Raw genomic sequence first — 18,641 nt, 5'->3', positions numbered from 1 at the left:
GTCATTTCACATCTGAGTTGTATTAAAGTCTGGCTACCTATAACCCACTGTACTGTAAGAAACTCCTCTTGGCTAAATAGTCCACAAATTACTCTAGTAGCTATGTCAGGCAAAGAACAAGAAATAGAGCAGCACAGAAATGGGCAGAGACTTTGTTAATAGAAACAATGTTAAGCACGTTTAAGCAAGTAAGGAAACTAAGCACATGCTCTTTTAAAATAAATCTTAAATCTCTGCTAAGGTAAAGATTCCATTTTCCTGTTTAGCGTAATGTGTAAGTTTGGCAAAAATGCTATTCAGAAACTAACAACAGAGAAGAGGAGTTAATTCTTTAATTTAAACTAGGTGCAATTTTATTTACAGGTTTTAGGCTAGGTGCCAACAGGCATGATATAAAAAGGAGAGAAGTCCTGACTTCAATTCCTGGCTCTGCCTCACATCACTGGCAATGTGATATAGAAAAGACAACCAATCTTCCTGAGCCTCCATTTCTCATCTGTAAAATAGGGACAATAAAGATCCTGCCTTTTTCACAGGATCATTGTGAGGGTTAAATGAAACCAGTACTTCTAAAAGCACATTTCAAACCGTTAGGAACTATACAATGCAATTTGATATTATTATTAATATATTACATCCAATATTTCCAAAAGCTGGATAGATCAGAAAGTATAATTTGATTATAAGAACAAAATCACAGTGGTGTTAGTATACTAGGATAAAACTAATATGCCAAAGGCAAAAAAATCTAAGATTCTCAACTTTTAAATGTTATTATTAATTTAAGTAATGAGAGTCCACTCCCCATTTCTCCAAGGTCTTGAGAACACTGTGGCTAATCTGTAGGTATCCATGATGGAAGGCAGTACTAAAAATCATCTGGCTTATGAAAATTAAGAAACAGATAACATTGCTAGAACTATCAGAAAAGCATGGAGAAATGGTTAAGAGGGGAGCCAGGTAGAAAAAAACCAGCTTGAAGAGAAGTTTGGAGACTGGCTGGGAAGACTGTTTGGTAAATATCAAAATACCAGAAGAATTCACAAGCAATGGCCCTAACAACACTTTCTCAGGGCCTTCACAATTTGCTATTACATAGCAAAATACCTAGGGTTCGCCATCAATCAACAAGCAAAGCAGCAATAAACAACAGAAGTAGTTTATTTACTTCTTCAGTTAAATACCCTGGGAAAGGTCTGGATGAAATCTGGGTACTTTCCTAAACAATTTCAAGAAAAGTACCAAAGACTGTAACTGTGGTCTTCTTCATGGTGTATACAATTTTTGAACTCTTTTGAACATTAAGTGTTATACATATTATTAGTGATTTAGCCACCTACTTCAACAGGATATCTGCCAGTTTAACTGGAATCTTTACTGCCCAAGCTCATCCAATAACAACAAAACAGAATAAAATAAGATGGAGCAACAAGCTGAGAAAGAGTACTAATCTTAAAGGCAAAGACTTGAGAGTTCTAGCATCAATTTCTGTCTCTGTTTTGAGGAAAATCATTTAACTACCCTACTTCTGCTTCTCCATCTGTCAAGTAAGTTATCAAATATAAGCTAGACTGCCACCTGTCAGGATGTTGCAGAGTGAATTCCTCTACTGAAAAGATGCTGGGAAAATTTTTAGTTTTTCTGTTACTCTAAGATTGTGTAATATCCTATAAATACATCTTCCCCCAAATAAAGGTGAAGGGCCTGAAGCACCTCAGGTAAAATTTAATTAAATGGTCCTTCTCTAGGAAATCTTGAGATGAATTATACTTATCAAAACAATTTTTTAAGTACTCATTTTTTTTCTAGTCTAGTGATTTTTATTTTCTCTCTCTCTAGAAAATTTACCTTTATCCTTATCCAATGGTTCCTGGGAAAGAATAGTGCACAGTACCGGGTTTTTCCACACCCCAGTCTCTTGAGCTAGAGTAGCTAAAAAATGCAATTCACAGCTGCCATTCTCCATCAGCTTTTCATGAGCTACCTATAAATATTAAATAAACATCCAAAGAATTACAACAGATTTTTAAAAGCAAGCTTATCAGGCTCTAAATATAATACTAACTTTTGAAAAGACTTTTATCTTAAAATTTTCACATCACATTACAAAGTGCTGAATTCCTTTACTTCTGATTTTTTCAAGATGAATCTCAAGAATTGTATCAATTATAAATTTTAATAAATACAATGTATTTCTAGAAATAAGTCAAACTTATTTTTCCTCCAAAATCTAAATCAAGAGCAAAGTTATTTCTCAAGGAAGCTATCAGAATATCCATAGCATAAAAGACCTTACACATTTTATATCCTGTGTTAGTAAAAAAAAAATAAAAACAAAACTTTTCCCAAAAAACTACCATTAATAAGTGACAGATCTGCATCAAGGCCTAAGTGACAACATACACATATCCCAATAAAAGGGACTTTTGAAAACAACTAAATGCATGATTTTTCATTTATTTATTACATAGCCTTGGCAATATTCTATTTAAAGCTACGACACTAAAACTTGCTTACTAGTTGTTTCCAAGTGTTCATGCATTTAGTGTATTCTTCGAAACACAAAAGGACCAATAGTTTTTACCCAATTCAGAAACTGTTTATTGGGAATGTCTATGGGCAAAGGACTAGGGAAGAGAGCAACTGGTCTTGCATTTATGGGGCTTATCCTCTACTGGGGTAAAGAAAGGGGAAGCACAGGCTAAATGAAACAAATGCTGTTAAGCAGGTATAAAATAACCCCAAGGAAGCTCCGAAATAAGAGCAAAGTGTTATGGAAACTCTTAAAGCTACATACTATGTTTATACAAAAAGTCTATTCCTCAGAACCATAGAATCTTCCCACTGCAACAAGTTCCAGGGCTTGAAGAAATTTTCTTTAAGTAATTGCTGAAAGCTACCGTATAAGGATTTAAAGAGTTATTTCCTTCTCATTAACCCATATGGAAAATATCAACTAGTGCTTCTGTTTCAAAAAGGAAAGTTTAAAAGTTTATCTTATGTCAACAAACAAAATAATGAGAAATTCAGTATTATATTTGCATATAAACAACTTAATTCAGGGATAGAGTGCCAAACAATGAAAAGTTCTACAATAATTATTTACCTAAAAATAAATACTTGCTGGGGAAATAACCTAAGACATGAGGTACTGATATGCTGAAGTAGAAACTACATGATCAAAAAGTTATTTGCAACGTGACAAACAAGACAAGACACCTTCATTGCCACAAACAATTAAGTATTATGTGTAAAATACTATGTGAAATCCTATAATATTAAGATATGAATCCTACCTTCAAGAATTTTGCAACTGATGAAGATTTTAATGGTTAATATTGAAATAGGAAAGCTGATTTCTCTACCTAAATACAGTTTATTTCACATGCTTCTAAAATTTGAGAATAAAATTCTCTTTAATGTATCTCCTACAGAAAAACATCAAGCCAAAACATATTTTAAGAACTCTGGTTAGAGAAAGAGACAAGTATACTTTGTGAAACTAGCTAGCAGAAACATTTTTTAATCAATTAATCAAAACGTACTTGAAGCTATAGTATATCCAGCACAATCTAGTGCTTGAAACAAAATTTAACATTCTTGAAAATATTCCAAGACAACTAAGTACTAAATTGTGTAGTACTACGTAAGGCAGAATAATAGCACTAAATAAAAAAGACAAAGCATGTGTTTTCAGTTATAGGAGAAAAGCATGAACTCTGGAATAAAGAACCTTGATTCAAATGACTACTCTGTAAAATCAACTGTACAAATTTGGGCAAATAAATATTTTAAAGTATGAGCCTCAGTTTCCTCACCTTTAAAATGGGAAAAATATACCTACCCCCACAAAGGATTATATATTAAATTCTTATAAAAATATTGCAGATGTTCAGCAATTAAACTGTTTCTAAATACAAATTAGGGCATTTTCTTTTGTTTTCCCTTACTGGTCTGGCAAAGTCCTAAACTGATCTTAAAGAACAGTGCAATATTCAACCAATCTATCTAAATGTATATATCCATTTAGCACACATTTATTGAACATCTACTATATGCATGACATTAGCGTTAACAAGAGCTGCAATTAATGCTTGTTATTAGTTAGATGTTTTAAAGTGTAACCAAAAAATTTATATAGAGTAAAGAAAACAGACATAAGATATGCCTATATGAAATCTAATAGGTAGATATTCTCACCTGCACCAGTGTCTGAAACTGTTCCCACTGTTTATCTGATAACTCGACAGGTAGGCACAATAAAAGTTCAACACAGCTTCTAAAAAACAAAAAATTGGTAACGATAGAAATAATTATTAAGATTCAAAGTAAAATAAAACAAATAATTCTAGTATCAGTAGGTACCCCAAAACTGTTCTATTTAAACTATCATAAAAGACTGAAATACAGAATTAAAACAAAAGAGCTGTATCTGATTTTTTATTTACTCAAAGGTCTACTCACAATGCCAAGCGTTCCAGAACCAATGCTACATTTTCACATTCAGAGGTAAGATAAGGTCGGGCTTTAACATAACTTTGGATAGCCACTGTGTATACCTCCAATAAAGGTAAAGGATCTTCTGAAGTTTTCCATTTCTCTGCATATTCAAGGAGTGTCTGTTTTGGAATGAATAATAAAAAATATTCAACGTAAATCAAAATACATACTGGGTAATCAGTTTTTCTCTCCTCCCTGAGAAATTCTGAAAAATAACATGCTTTATCTATGAAAACAAAAAGTAGCTTATACCAATTAAATTATTAAAAGTAATAAAGCCATAGTCTTATTTCTAGCAGCTCTCTAGAGGAGAAAAGATTAGTGTTAATTCATCCAACAACAGCACCATTTCATGAAGGATGACTTCCTTAGTCAAAATGTCACCTTTCACCCCCAAACTTCTAAGATTTAAAAGTTGTTTTAAAAACAAGATACCTAGACCAGCTTGACCAGGAGGCATGTAGTAAAGAATTTCAAATATTTACACTTCTATTTTTCATATAGGGAGCATAAAATTGAACACCTAAAATAAATAAATTGCATATATGGTCAGAAGAAATTAACTTTTCAGTTAACAAAAAATAACGGTACAACATATTGCTATTTTTTATGACAAGTTTTATCATTTAAAAAAAATCATCTAAAGAACTTCAACAAATATAAAGTCAAATAACTTGTATAATAAAGTGCTTATTTTTTTTAAATAGAAACTACTCCTCATCCCTTAATGAAGTAAATATTTCAAATGCACCATATCAGAATTACTAAAAGGAAAAAACCCTGTTTATTCTATAGAAAGAAGAGATGGAATAAACTGGCAGCAGCATTTAAGCAGACACCCACATTTAAGATTCTACAACTATTAAAATCGTGGGTTACTAAAAAGTATTGTCTAAAAGGTCCTATAAGTATGCTAAATAAAGGACTCTAATTGTTTTTATAATATAGAAAACTGCCATAATTGGTCCTCTTCACACTTCAAGATTTAAGACTCGTCTCATCACATGTGTAAATTCAGTGTCCTTTCCTAGAAAAGAGGGTATCTTGAATGAAAACTCCATGAGGGCTTATATTTTTTGGCCTACAGAAGCAGTTTTTAAAAAAATATGTAGGGGCGCCTGGGTGGCTCAGTTGGTTGAGCATCTGACTTCGTTCAAGGTGATGATCTCGCAGTTCATGAGGTCAAGCCCCACGGTGGGCTCTGTGCTGACAGCTCGGAGCCTGGAGCCTGCTTCCGATTCTGTGTCTCCCTCTCTCTGCCCCTTCCCTGCTCATGCTCTGTCTCTCTCTGCCTCTCAAAGATGAATAAATGTTAAAAAAAAAAAAAAAAAAAAAAAAAAAGTAAAAACAATATGTAGATAGGTAAGAAGGTAGGAAGGAAGTTAGGAAGGAGGAAGGAAGAAATTACATTCTACCATTAAACACTCAAAACACTGCCTTGTCTTCTCTACTACTTCTAATAGTAGTTAAGTGATCAGAGAGGATAAGGAAGGAAGAAAGGACAAGAAAGGGTAATCTGGTAAATTTAAGAGCAATGCAGCAACAACTCACTTTATGAGCAGTCATACATATATCCACAGACTCTGACCCTCTCCAAGTTGGACAGAAGTGCAGATAACCTGGAGACCCAAGCACTCACTTGGCCACTGATATCGGAAGTGAGGACAATCTTAGGGGACTGAATCCTTTAACCTATGGAATCTGATGCTAAATTCAGGTAGTTAGTGTCAGGCTTTAATTGTAGAACACCTATTTGGTTTTGGAGAGTTAGAGAAATAGTATTGGGAAAAACCATGTATTTCATGTTAGCAGTAAAAAAAAAAAATTCCTGCAACAAAACTTTTAAAAATCTAAACAAAAGCTACCAACTGAATGGAAAGGTGTGCATTTAGAGGTTCTTCTGTGATTATCTGTCTATTTCTAGGAATGAAATGGAGTATAATATTCTGTGTTTCACACATGCAAATGTTGGCAAGGTTGGTTTTAATGTTTTCCTTGGACATTTTATGATGATGTGACAGAGGATGACCTTACTCACATGTTCAAGAATTTCAGAAGTAACACCAAGGATGCATACAATTCTTACTTCAGCTAGCACTTGTTTTTCTACAAAAAGTTATTAAGTATCATTTTCCTTTTTCTGGAAAAACATGTTTGGATGTCTAGGGAATTTCATGCCTGGCAAATGTTCCTAATCTAACATAGATTAGATTGAACACTTAGGCCTCTTGCAATAATGAATCAATTTCCATAATAATAATAGCTTTTGCTAGAAGAGAAAATATATCATACCAATTTCCCAATAGTTCTGAAATTGTAAGCTTCCTTTTTAAAATTATCTCCTAACCTCCCCAAAAAAACCCCTGAAGAAGGTGATATATTTCTACATATATATACATATCCAGGCATACCTCATTTTACCGCACTTCACTTTATTATGGTTCAAAGGTATTGTTTTTTGGGTTTCTTTTGTTTTTTTATTTTTTTACAAATTGAAGGTTTTGGCAACTTTGCATTGAGCAAGTCTATCAGCACAATTTTTCCAATAGTATTTACTTACTTTGTGTCTTTGTCACATTTTGGTAATTCTTGCAATACTTCAAAATTTTTCATCATTATTATTTTGTTTGTTACGGTGCTCAGTGATCTTTGATGTCACTACTGGAATTGTTAGGGCACCACAAACTGTATTCATAGGACAGTGAACTTAATCTATAAACGCTTCATGTGTTCTGACTGCTCCACCAACCATCTCTCTCCTTCTCCTTGGGCCTCCCTATTCTCAGAAACATAACAATATTGAAATTAGGGCAATTAACCCCGCTGTGGCGTCTAAGTATTCAAGAGAAAGAAGAGTCACATGTCTCTCTCTTTACATCAAAAGCTAGAAATGACTAAGCTTAATAAGGAAGGCATGTCGACAGCCAAGACAAGCTTAAAGCTAGGCCTCCTGTGCCAAACAGCCAAATTATGAATGCAAAGTTAAAGTTCTTGAAGGAAATGAAAAGTGCTACTTCCATGAATACATGGATGCTAATAAAGTGAAACAGTCTTATTACTGATAATGCAGAAAGTTTTAGTGGTCTGAATAGGAGGTCACCAGCCACAACATTCCCTAAACCAAAGGACTCTCCTCAATCCATGACAGAGAGGTGGGTAAACTGCAGAAGAAATGTTTGAAGCCAGCAGAGGTTGGTTCAAGAAAAGGTTTAAAGAAAAGAAGCCATCTCTGTAACATAAAAGTGTAAGGTGAAGCAACAAGTGCTGATAGAGAAGCTACAGCAAGTTATCCAGAAGATCTAGTTAAGATCATTAATGAAAGTGGCCACAGTAAACAACAGATTTTCAGTGTAGACAAAACAGCCTTCTATTTCAAGAAGATGCCATGTAAGCTTTCTTAGCTAGAAGGGAGAAGTCAATGCCTGGTTTCAAAGCTTCAAGGGATAGGCCAACTCTCTTGTCAGGGCCTAATACAGCTGGTGACTAAGCTGAAGCCCATGCTGAAGATTCTAGGGCCCTTAAGAATTATGCTAAAACTACACTGCTTGAGCTCTACAAATGGAACAAAGCTTAAGGGATAACATATCTGTTTACAACATGGTTTACTGAATATTTTAAGCCCACTGTTGAGAAAAAGATTCCTTTCAAAATCTTATCACTCACTGACAATGCACCTGGTCACCCAAGAGCTATGTCAGAGATGTACATGATTCATGTTGTTTTCATACCTAACACAACATCTGTTCTGCAGCCCATGAATCAAAGAGTTACTTCAACTTTTAATTATTTAAGAAATACATTTCATAAGGCTAGAACTAACTGCCCTAAATAGTGATTCTTCTGATGGATCTGAGCAACATAAATTGAAAACATTCTGGAAAGGATTAACCATTCAAGATGCCATTAAGGACATTTGTGATTCATGAAAAGATATCAAAATATCAACATTAAAAGGAGTTTCGGGGCACCTGGATGGCTCAGTTGGTTAAGTGTCCAACTCCTGATTTAGGCTCAGGTCATGATCTCATAGTCTGTGAGATGGAGCCCCGCTGAGTCAGGCTCCATGCTGGCAGCACAGAGCCTGCTTGGGATTCTCCACCCCCACCCTCTCGTTCCTACCCCACCTGCATGTACGTATACTTGCTCTCTCTCTCAAAATAAATAAACATTCTTATTTTAAGAAAATGTCACTGCCACCCCAAACTTTAGCAACTATTATTCTGATCAGTCAGCAGCTACCATCAAAGCAAAACTCTCCACTTGCAAATATGACTCACTAAAAGCTCAGATGATGGTTAGCATGTTCTAGCAATTTTTTAAACTAAGTACATATTTTTTAGACCTAATACTACTGCACACTAAATAGACTGCAGTATAGTATAATTTTATAAGCACTGGGAAACCAAAGAAATTATTTAAAAAAAATTTTTTTTTAACATTTATTTCTGAGAGACAGAAAGACACAGAGCATTAGCAGAACAGGGGCAGAGAGAAGGAGAGACAGAATCCGAAGCAGGCTCCAGGCTCTGAGCTGTCAGCACAGAACCTGACGCGGGGCTCAAACCCACAAACCGTGGGATCATGACCTAAGCCGAAGTCAGACGCTTAACTAACTGAGCCACCCAGGCTCCCCAAAACCAAAAAATTTATTGAACTCACTTTACTGAGGCTCCCCAAAACCAAAAAATTTATTGAACTCACTTTACTGATATTTGCTTTATTGTAGTGGTCTGGAATTGAACCTCCAATATCTTTGAGGTATGCTTGTATCTATATTTTCCCCAAGACCTAAAGTTCTGAATATGTCTAGCTCTGCAAAGGGTATATGAATTCCGTTCTCCTGTCCTCAGATGAAAGAAGTTTTTTAAGCTTAATTCTAATATGTAACCAAAGATGAGTTCTTTTGGGTTTAACAGAGTCTGACTGAACTGATGAGAAATATAACTGACAAATTACAGAATGTTAGATCCAGAAAGTACCTTAAAAACCATCTTTTTTTTTTTTTTTTTTTTTTTTACCTCATTTTACAGATGAGAAAAGAGGGAGAGGAAGCAGACTCTGGTGAAAAGGAGACCATTTAGGTGGCTATTTATTTAATAGTGTGGGAAAAACTTAAGTAGGGAGAGGGTAGAAAGATGACAACATACTGAGATGTTATGAAAAAAGTGATGACATGCTTGCTCATAAGGATTACATATGAGCATAAGTTAAAAAGTTGGTTAAAAAGCAAATATGTAAAAAAAAAAAGCAAATATCTATGTGTATAAGGCTTTGAGTGTTGGTATTCATAGAAGTATAGGGGCGCCTGGGTGGCGCAGTCGGTTAAGCGTCCGACTTCAGCCAGGTCACGATCTCGCGGTCCGTGAGTTAGAGCCCCGCGTCGGGCTCTGGGCTGATGGCTCAGAGCCTGGAGCCTGTTTCCGATTCTGTGTCTCCCTCTCTCTCTGCCCTTCCCCCGTTCATGCTCTGTCTCTCTCTGTCCCAAAAATAAATAAACGTTGAAAAAAAAAATTAAAAAAAAAAAAAAAAAAGAAGTATATTAATAGTAGAGGTTCCCTTGTTTCTCAGGGCACTAAGATCAGCAGAACCACTGTGAAACTGAAAAAATCCCCAACATAACTGGTTATTAAATTATATTTCTTCAATTAAAAAAGAGTTACTTATTTATATCTACTTTATACAAGGGTTTTTAGGTGGGAATCTCAGACTGATCAGACTCATATTCTTTTCAGAGAATCAGAAAAGACTTTAAAGATCACTTAATTCTGTTTTACAGAGTAGTAATTAAAGGGTCCAGTGACCTGCACACTATGAATAGAACTGGTAATTAGCAAAGCCAGGCACCCTTACTCTCTGTGAAACATTCTGTCTGCTACAAACAAATATGGTTTGTGGTAATGTTAAGAGAACTATAAATCTGTGGTGTTACTTTATAATTACAAGTACCTTTTACCTGTATTGCTTCAATTATGCCTCATAACAATGAGAGGAAATACTACTTATCCAATTTGCCAGCCATACTAGGATTAAGTAACTTCTTTATCAATTAAGCTTATTTTATTTCATTTTTTAATGTTTATTTTATTTTTGAGACAGAGACAGAACATGAGTGGGGGAGGGGCGGAGAGAGAGGGAAACACAGAATCTGAAGCAGGCTCCAGGCTCTGAGCTGTTAGCACAGAGCCTGATGCGGGGCTAAAATTCATGGACCATGAGATCATGACCTGAGCCAAAGTCAGACGCTTAACTGACTGAGCCACCCAGGCACCCCGAATTAAGCTTATTTTAGTTGGAAGTAAGGAAATTCAACTCAAAGCAGCATACACTAAGAAAGGCTTCTCACATAACAAGAAATTAAGAGGAAGTTCCTGGACTGGTCAGCATAGTAGCTCAACAATGTCTTCAAGACTATGTATGACAAGCACTGAGTGTCACATGTAAGTAATGAATCACTAAAGCCTACACCTGAGATGAATATGACACTGTATGCTAACTAACTGGAATTTAAATAAAAACTTGAAAGAAAAATAAAATACAAACAAACAATAAAAATAAAACACAATGCCTTCAAGAACGCACATATGCCTTCACTCTACCATCCTCAGGTGGTACCCACCCTCAATCTCCAGTCCTTAAGAGAGTGAAACAGGTTTCTTATCCAGACTCAGCAGTTACCAGAAAGATGAGATCATCTCTTCATGTATATCTCATTTAGGAACAAGGAAACCGTTCCCAAAAAAACCCAAACCCAAACCCAATTCCCATCAGATTTCTCCTCAGGTCTCAATGGCCACAATGGCATCACACACCCATGTAGAAAATCCCCCAGCCACAATGGAACCCTATGGTTGAGTTTTAAACCAATCAGAACTCACTCTCTAATGCTGGAGATAGGGCTTGACTCTCACACAAAGCCACGTGGAGGAAGGAAACTATGAATAAAATCAGGGTTCTATTAGGAAAGTAAGGGAGGGGCCAGTCTCACACTTTGGTTGTTTCACTATTGGTTTTTTCTGTCCACATGCCCTCAGGAATAAGTGAGGGGCGCCTGGGTGGCTCAGTTGGTTGAGCATCTGACTCTTGATTTTAGTTCAGGTCATGATCTCAAGGTCTGTGAGTTCGAGCCCTGCGACAGGCTCTGAGCTAGTCGTGTGGAGCCTGCTGTGCTCTATGCTGACAGCGCGGAGCCTGCTGGGGATTCTGTCTCCCTTTCTGTCTGGCCCTCCCCTGTTCATGTGCACACTCACGCTCTCACTCTCTCCCTCTCAAAACAAATGAACTTTTTTTTTTTTTTTTAAAAAAGATCCTCTCTCTCCCTCAAAAAAAAGTCACTATGATCTAGTTTCGGGAGGAGTGGGAAGGGGTGGATAATACAGAAGATAAAAGATAGGGAAAGAAACAAAGTTTTTCTGTAAGGCACCAGATTGTTTCCATTAACGAGTAAACTAAAAGTATGGCAGGAAAATTTAAAACCATGTTATATGAATAATGACTGATGGAACTAATACTGCTTAATCTGGATAATAAATAACATTTACTGAATATTTACTAAAGACTAGGTGCTATTCTGAGAGCTTTACATGTAATACCTATCAGCAATTAGATAAATTACATTAATATACTTATATTAAAAATGAACAAACTGGGGCACAAAAAGATTAAAGTAACAAGTCCCAAGACTACAGAGCTAGTTAAGAGGCAAAGAAGAGATTCCAACACTTTGGCTTTGGAATCTGAGTTCTACTAAGTTCTATATTTCTGAAGAAATTTTTGATTCACAGCCAAATTCACAAATTTGAAGACTTGTCACATAAGAGTAGTTTTCTTCTGTGTGATCTCACAGAACAAACCAGGACCATTAGGTTAACAAACCAGGACCATTAGGTTAAAGTTTGAAGGAGATCTATTTCTACTTCCTCTGAGGCAGAGCCATCAAACAATTAGAGTTAACCAAAACAGGACAGATTAGCCTCCTGGGACAAAAGGACAGATCAGTTATTCAAGTAGGAACAAGACTACTCGGAGTTCAGAATGCTGGAGAAGAGTCATCTTTTGGAGACGCATTCTATCATAGTGGAAAAGATACACTTACTGTGTTTGTGGGGCGGGGGGGGGGGGGGGTTGGAAACTGGTGGTTCACAGAGGTTTTGATTACTGTATTATTTTTAGATTATTTGAGTTTCTAATCCTTAAAAAATAAGCTTGGGGCACCTGCGTGGCTCAGTCAGTTAAGCGTCCAACTCTTGATTTCAGCTCAGGTCATGATCTCACACTTTGTAAGTTCAAGCCCCGCACTGGGCTTGCACTGACAGTGAGGAGCCTTTTTGGGATTCTTTCTCTGTCCTTCTCTCTCTCTCAAAATAAATACATTAAAAAACTAATAATAATAATAATAATAATAATAATAATAATAATAGTCTTAATAAAATTTGATTTCTGGCTTTTCTTTCTAAAAAAATTAAAAAGTGTTGGCAACCTTAGCCCCATATACTACCATCACAACAACTGGCTGGAGCAGGGTTATGAGTCAAGGTCCTCTGGCATGGACTCTCTGGTTGCTCTGAGCCTCACCTAGCTGCCTCCCTCTTTAAGGGACCTATTTGACCCCTATGAGGTATTTGTGGAACAAGCCTAGAGAGGAGAAAGAAATACAAGTAAAAGAAAGGTTAAAGATAATGCTGCAACAGGATCTCTAATGCAGTGTTTTACGACCTGTCCACCCCCCTCCCCGCCACTCCCCCATCATCCTCTCCCTAAGGAACCTTTTTTTCCCACTAACCATCCCCCATCTCCAATGAAATGTTAATACCCAGACGGACTGTATGAGCCACAAACTATTGTTATAGCTAAGGGTTTTGTTTTGTTGTGGTTGTTTTTTGGTTTTTTCTTTTTTCTTTTCCTCTCGAAGAGCCAATTTTCACCCCATGAGAATAAAAATGCACACTTTAAAATTCTGGCTCTTAAACTGATTTCTCAGGGGCTAAATCAGCAGAGACTGGAACATATATACACTAGGTAGACAGACATTATACATTTCCAGCAGCTTCTTTTTGTTCCTCTAAGGATTATCAGGAGAGAAAACAAAAAAAGTTTTGAATAAAACCATAGGAGTGTTAAATTTAATGAACATAAGGATTAAATTCCTTATGAAGATTAAAAGGATTAAATGTCTTATGTAGAGCTAAGACTAATGGAGTGTTGGATATGTTTATACTGTCATATTCAGCTCCAATTTATATCTAGGACTGTCTAGAATAGAAGCTCTCAAAAGTTTTGATCTCATGACTCTTTACTCTTAAGAATTACTGAGGATACCAAAGATTGTTTTTTATGTGAGTTACAACCATTGATACTTAACCATATTAGGAATAAAAACTTAGATTTTTAAACTATACATTTGAGTGGATTTTAAAAAATAATAAACCTATTGCACATTACTACAAATAAGGCATTTGTAGTGAAAAAAAGCTTTTCAAAAAATTAGTAAAAGAATGTCATTATTTTATATTTTTCAAACTTCTTCATTGTTTGACTTAGAAAAAACCAGGATTCTCCTATCTATTTCTGCATTTAATCTGTTGCAATATCACACAGCACGTAACCTCTGGAAGACTCCACTGTATACAAGTGAATGAAGACAAATAACATCTTATAGTTTTGACCTTTTGGATCCCCTGAGCATTTGCTGTGTAATACTTTTTCAATTTCAAAGTTATTAAAATTTGTGTGAAAAATTGTTGGCCTGGATACATACATTTTTGCACCATGCTCTCTCCAAACTTCAGTAATTGTTTTAAAGTAGCATAAACCCACAAAAACTAAGAAAATAGAAATGGAGGAAAGAAACAAAATTTTAAACACTGAAAAGCATATGGAAGAGTGGCACTCTTAAGAAAAGTGACTGCTAAGGAGCCTTTACATAAAGACACTAACTGCAGGATCACCAAAGGGCTCAGGAATTGGGAGCATTAGGTGCCTCTGGAAATGGGAGTGAGGATGGGTCTAGGAAGAGGATTGGTTGAAAGTCTATTTAAGGGGCTAAGCCTCTCTGATCTCCTAGTCCCTCTCCACAGCTGGGTGACCTAAGCTAGGAACTGTTCCTCTCTATTGCCAGCAGTAGCTTATTCTGTAGATAAGCGTATGTTTGTTTGTTTGTTTGTTTGAAGGTGTCAGTGCACAATTGAGGGGAAATATCTTACTTTCATAACAAGGCATCAAAGTCAACTTTACACAATGACTATACAAAAAGGTCCCCTTTTCAAGCCCTTTTCCACAACTCGTAGACAGAGCCTCCAGAGGCCTTAGTGGAGTCCTATTCTGGGAACTCAAGAGAAAAGACCCAAGGATTCTGCCAGGCCTTTCCCAGGAAAAGAAATAAGCTCGTTACGGTAAAGACCACAACACACCCTACTCACAGGCTTGAAACTCTGAATCAGTTTTTAAGTAGTCTACCTTTAAATATGGACAGTGAAGGACCACTAGACACTTAAGGAAAGCATCTAATAGTGAGAGATCAAAACAAACAGTAAAACAAAACAAAACAAAAAGCCCAAAAAACAAAAAAGAAACTTGGAGTAAGCAGAGACTATGAGAGAAGACAATCCAAAAAATTATCATTACACCAAAAACAGTAATGATGCAGCAATAGCATCCCATCCAAAGCAATCTACACATTTAATGCAATCTTTATCAAAATACAAATAGCATTTTTCACAGAGCTAGAACGAACAATCTTAAAATTTGTATGGAACCACAAAAGACTCCGAACAGCCAAAGTATTTAAAAAAAAAAAAAAAAAAAAAAAAAAAAGCAAAGCCGGAGGCATCATGATTCTGGACTTCAAGCTATATTACAAAGCTGTAGTCATCAAGACAGTATGGTATTGGCACAAAAACAGACACACAGATCAATGGAACAGAACAGAAAACCCAGAAAAGGACCCACACTATATGGTCAACTAATCAACAAAGCAGGAAAGAATATCCAATGCAACAAAGAAAGTCTCTTCCAGAAATGGTGTTGGGAAAACTGGACAATGAAGAATTAAACTGGACCACTTTCTTATACCATATAAAAAAAATAAACTCAAAATGATAAAAGACCTAAATGTGAGACAGGAAACCATCGAAATCCTAGAGAAGAACACATACAGAAACCTCTTTGACTTCAGCCATAGCAACTTCTTGCTTGACGTGTTCTGGTGACAAGGGAAAAAAGTTAACATGAACTACTGGGACTTCATCAGAATAAAAAGCTTCTGCACAGCAAAGGAACAATCAACTAAAAGGCAGCCTTAGGAATGGGAGAAGATATCTGTAAATGACATATCCAATGAAGAGTTAGTATCCAGGAGCGCCTGGGTGACTCAGTCAGTTAAGTGACCAACTCTTGATTTCAGCTCGGGTCAAGATCCCATGGTTTGTGAGCTCAAGCCATGCTGACAGCACAGAGCCTGCTTGGGATTCATTTCCTCTCTCTCTCTCTTTCTCTGCCCCTCTACCCTTGCACTCTCTACTCTCTCAAAATAAACAAACATTTAAAAAATAATAATAGCAGAAATGAAATTCTCAAAGAACTGGAAGATACCTTGAGGAAATTTCCCCAACAAGTAAAAGGGATAAGAAAATGTGGAGGACAGTGCTCCAGGTCCCATAATTAAAAACAGGTATTCCAGAAAGTCAAAACAGAGAAACGTAGGGAGAAGAAAGTAAATTTCCTAACCTAAGGACGTGAATTTTAATGAAAAGACCCAATAAGTGCCCATCACAATTCGTGAATGTAGTCCTATACCAAGGTACTTTTTCATAAAATTTCAGAGCTCAAAGACAAAGAGAGGATCAAAATAAGCTTCAGGAGGGGGAAACAGCAGACTTCTCAACAGCAGCACTGGAACCAAAGGAAAATAAAGCACTGCATTAAAAACAAGAGGGGAAGGGGGGCGTCTGGGTGGCTCAGTCGGTTAAGCATCCAACTTCGGTTCAGGTCATGGTCTCGTGGTTTGTGAGTTCGAGCCCTGCAGTGGGCTCTGTGCTGACAGCTGGGAGCCTGGAGCCTGCTTCGGATTCTGTGTCTCCCTCTCTCTCTGCCCCTCCCCCTGCTCGTGCTCTGTCTCTGTCTCTCAAAAATGAATACACGTAAAAAAAAATAAAAAAAAAATAAAAAACAGAGGGGAAGGGTGTCTGGGTGGCTCAGTAGGTTAAGAGCCTGACTCTTTGATTTTTGGCTCAGGTCGTGATCCCAGAGTTGTGGGATCGAGTCCCACGTCCGGCTTCTTGCTGAGCAAGGATAGAGCCTGCTCAAGATTCTCTCTTTCTCCCCTCCTCTGTCTCTCTCCCCCACTCCTGCTTTCTCTCTGTAAAATAAAATAACTTTTAATAATTAAAAAAAAAAAAAAACTGAGGGGAAATTATTTCCATCCAGCCATCAAAAGTATTAAGACAGAAAAGTCAGGGGTGTCTAGGTGGCTCAGTTGGTTAAGCATCTGACTCTTAATTTTGGTTCAGGCCCCACATGGGGCTCTGCACTGACAAGTGTGGAGCCTGCTTGGGATCCTGTCTCCCCCTCTCTCTGCCCCTCCCCCATTCATACTCTCTCTCAAAACTTAAAAAAAAAAAAAAAGAAAAGTCATCTCAGACATGCAAGTTCCTAAAAATTTTACCTTCTAAGCACCTTTTTTCAGGATGCTACTATAGGGAGAATTTCACCAAAATGAGAGAATAAACCAGGAAAGGAGTATGAGTAATATCTAGGAAAAAGGAGTATCTAACAAAGAGAGGCAATGAAGATCCAAGAAGAAAGCTGTGTTAACAGGCCTGAAGAATAACTGCAACACAACAGACAGCTCTAGGAGGAATTTCTTGAAGATGACCCTGATAGACTACCTAATGTGCCTGAATAAGCTGAGAGGAGATTTTTTTTTTTTTAATTTTTTTTTCAACGTTTTTCATTTATTTTTGGGACAGAGAGAGACAGAGCATGAACGGGGGAGGGGCAGAGAGAGAGGGAGACACAGAATCAGAAACAGGCTCCAGGCTCTGAGCCATTAGCCCAGAGCCCGACGCGGGGCTCGAACTCACGGACCGCGAGATCGTGACCTGGCTGAAGTCGGACGCTTAACCGACTGCGCCACCCAGGCGCCCCGCTGAGAGGAGATTTATACAACTAAGGAAGACTCTGGATTGAATTTAATACATACATAGAAAATTTAGCTAAGAAAATAAGGTAAGTCTACAGAAAATAGCAATTGAACAATTAGAGAATGAACATTCTTTACCAACACAAATAAAACACAAACTAGACAGTCACAAGAAAAAATTAATATCATACATTTTATTCTTTGAACACAATGAAATAAAATTAGAAACTATTAACCAAAGAATACCCCTACAAAGAAAACTACAAACTTGAAACGTTTAAATGTACCTCTAAATCATGGCTGGAAGAAATTATAACAGAAATCAGAGAATAATATTTAGACTTGAACTACATAAAAAATACAACTATCAAAATTTGTAGGATGCAACTAACACAATCTTAAAAGGGAAATTTATAGACGTATATGTTTATACTCCAACTTCTGCTATAGTTTTTTTCTTTTAAAAAACCCACAAATTTGTTCTAACACAGTTTGAGCAAGACATGAATTTCCCACTTGCTTATGTGTGATTTTGGTGAGAAACATCAGGTAAAAGCAGAAAACTGAACTCAGCTGAAGTGAGCTGTGTAGGAATATGCAAAATACATACAACTAAAAACATGTACCATCTATCTCAGTTCACCAGGTGTGTTATGAGCCATACCTACACAGATGGTATTACACTTTCTTTCTTTTTTTCCTTTTCACATTTTTTTTTCTAATGTTTACTTATTTTGAGAGAGAGTCAAAGTACGAACAGGGGAAGGGCAGAAAGAGAGGGAGACACAGAATTGGAAGCAGTCTCCAGGCTCTGAGCTGTCAGCACAGAGCCCGATGAGGGGCTCGAACTCATGAACTGTGAGATCATGACCTGAGCTGAAGTTGGATGCTTAACCGACTGAGCCACCCAGGTGCCCCTCTTTTTTTTTTTTTTTTTTTTTTTAAGTTTACTTATTTTGAGAGAGAAATTGAGTGTGAGACAGAGAGAGAGAGAGAGAGAGAGAGA

The 18,641-nt window shown here is 36.7% G+C and overlaps 1 protein-coding gene across 4 annotated transcripts in view; it reads right to left on the bottom strand.

Moving 5' to 3' along the window:
* The window catches only part of ZNF292 (zinc finger protein 292), a 97,423-nt gene that overhangs the window by 41,439 nt on the left and 37,343 nt on the right, over window positions 1-18,641 (bottom strand). Inside the window, exons 3-5 of one of the 4 annotated variants that reach the window (XM_025925723.2) lie at window positions 4,465-4,619; window positions 4,201-4,279; window positions 1,849-1,984 (exon numbers count right to left, since the gene is read on the bottom strand). In XM_025925723.2, the coding sequence (XP_025781508.1) occupies window positions 1,849-1,984; window positions 4,201-4,279; window positions 4,465-4,619 (370 nt within the window). Of the gene's footprint in view, window positions 1-1,848; window positions 1,985-4,200; window positions 4,280-4,464; window positions 4,620-18,641 lie in introns of those variants that run through there. The other 3 variants (XM_086707366.1, XM_086707367.1, XM_086707369.1) reach the window with 3 other exon arrangements.

Source organism: Puma concolor, chromosome B2 (genome assembly GCF_028749965.1).
Source record: "Puma concolor isolate L17-30 chromosome B2, mPumCon1.1.hap2, whole genome shotgun sequence".
Classification (NCBI taxonomy): Eukaryota; Metazoa; Chordata; class Mammalia; order Carnivora; family Felidae; genus Puma; species Puma concolor.
Note: the sequence above shows the minus strand (reverse complement) of the source record. Positions and strands in the feature narration are given on the sequence as shown.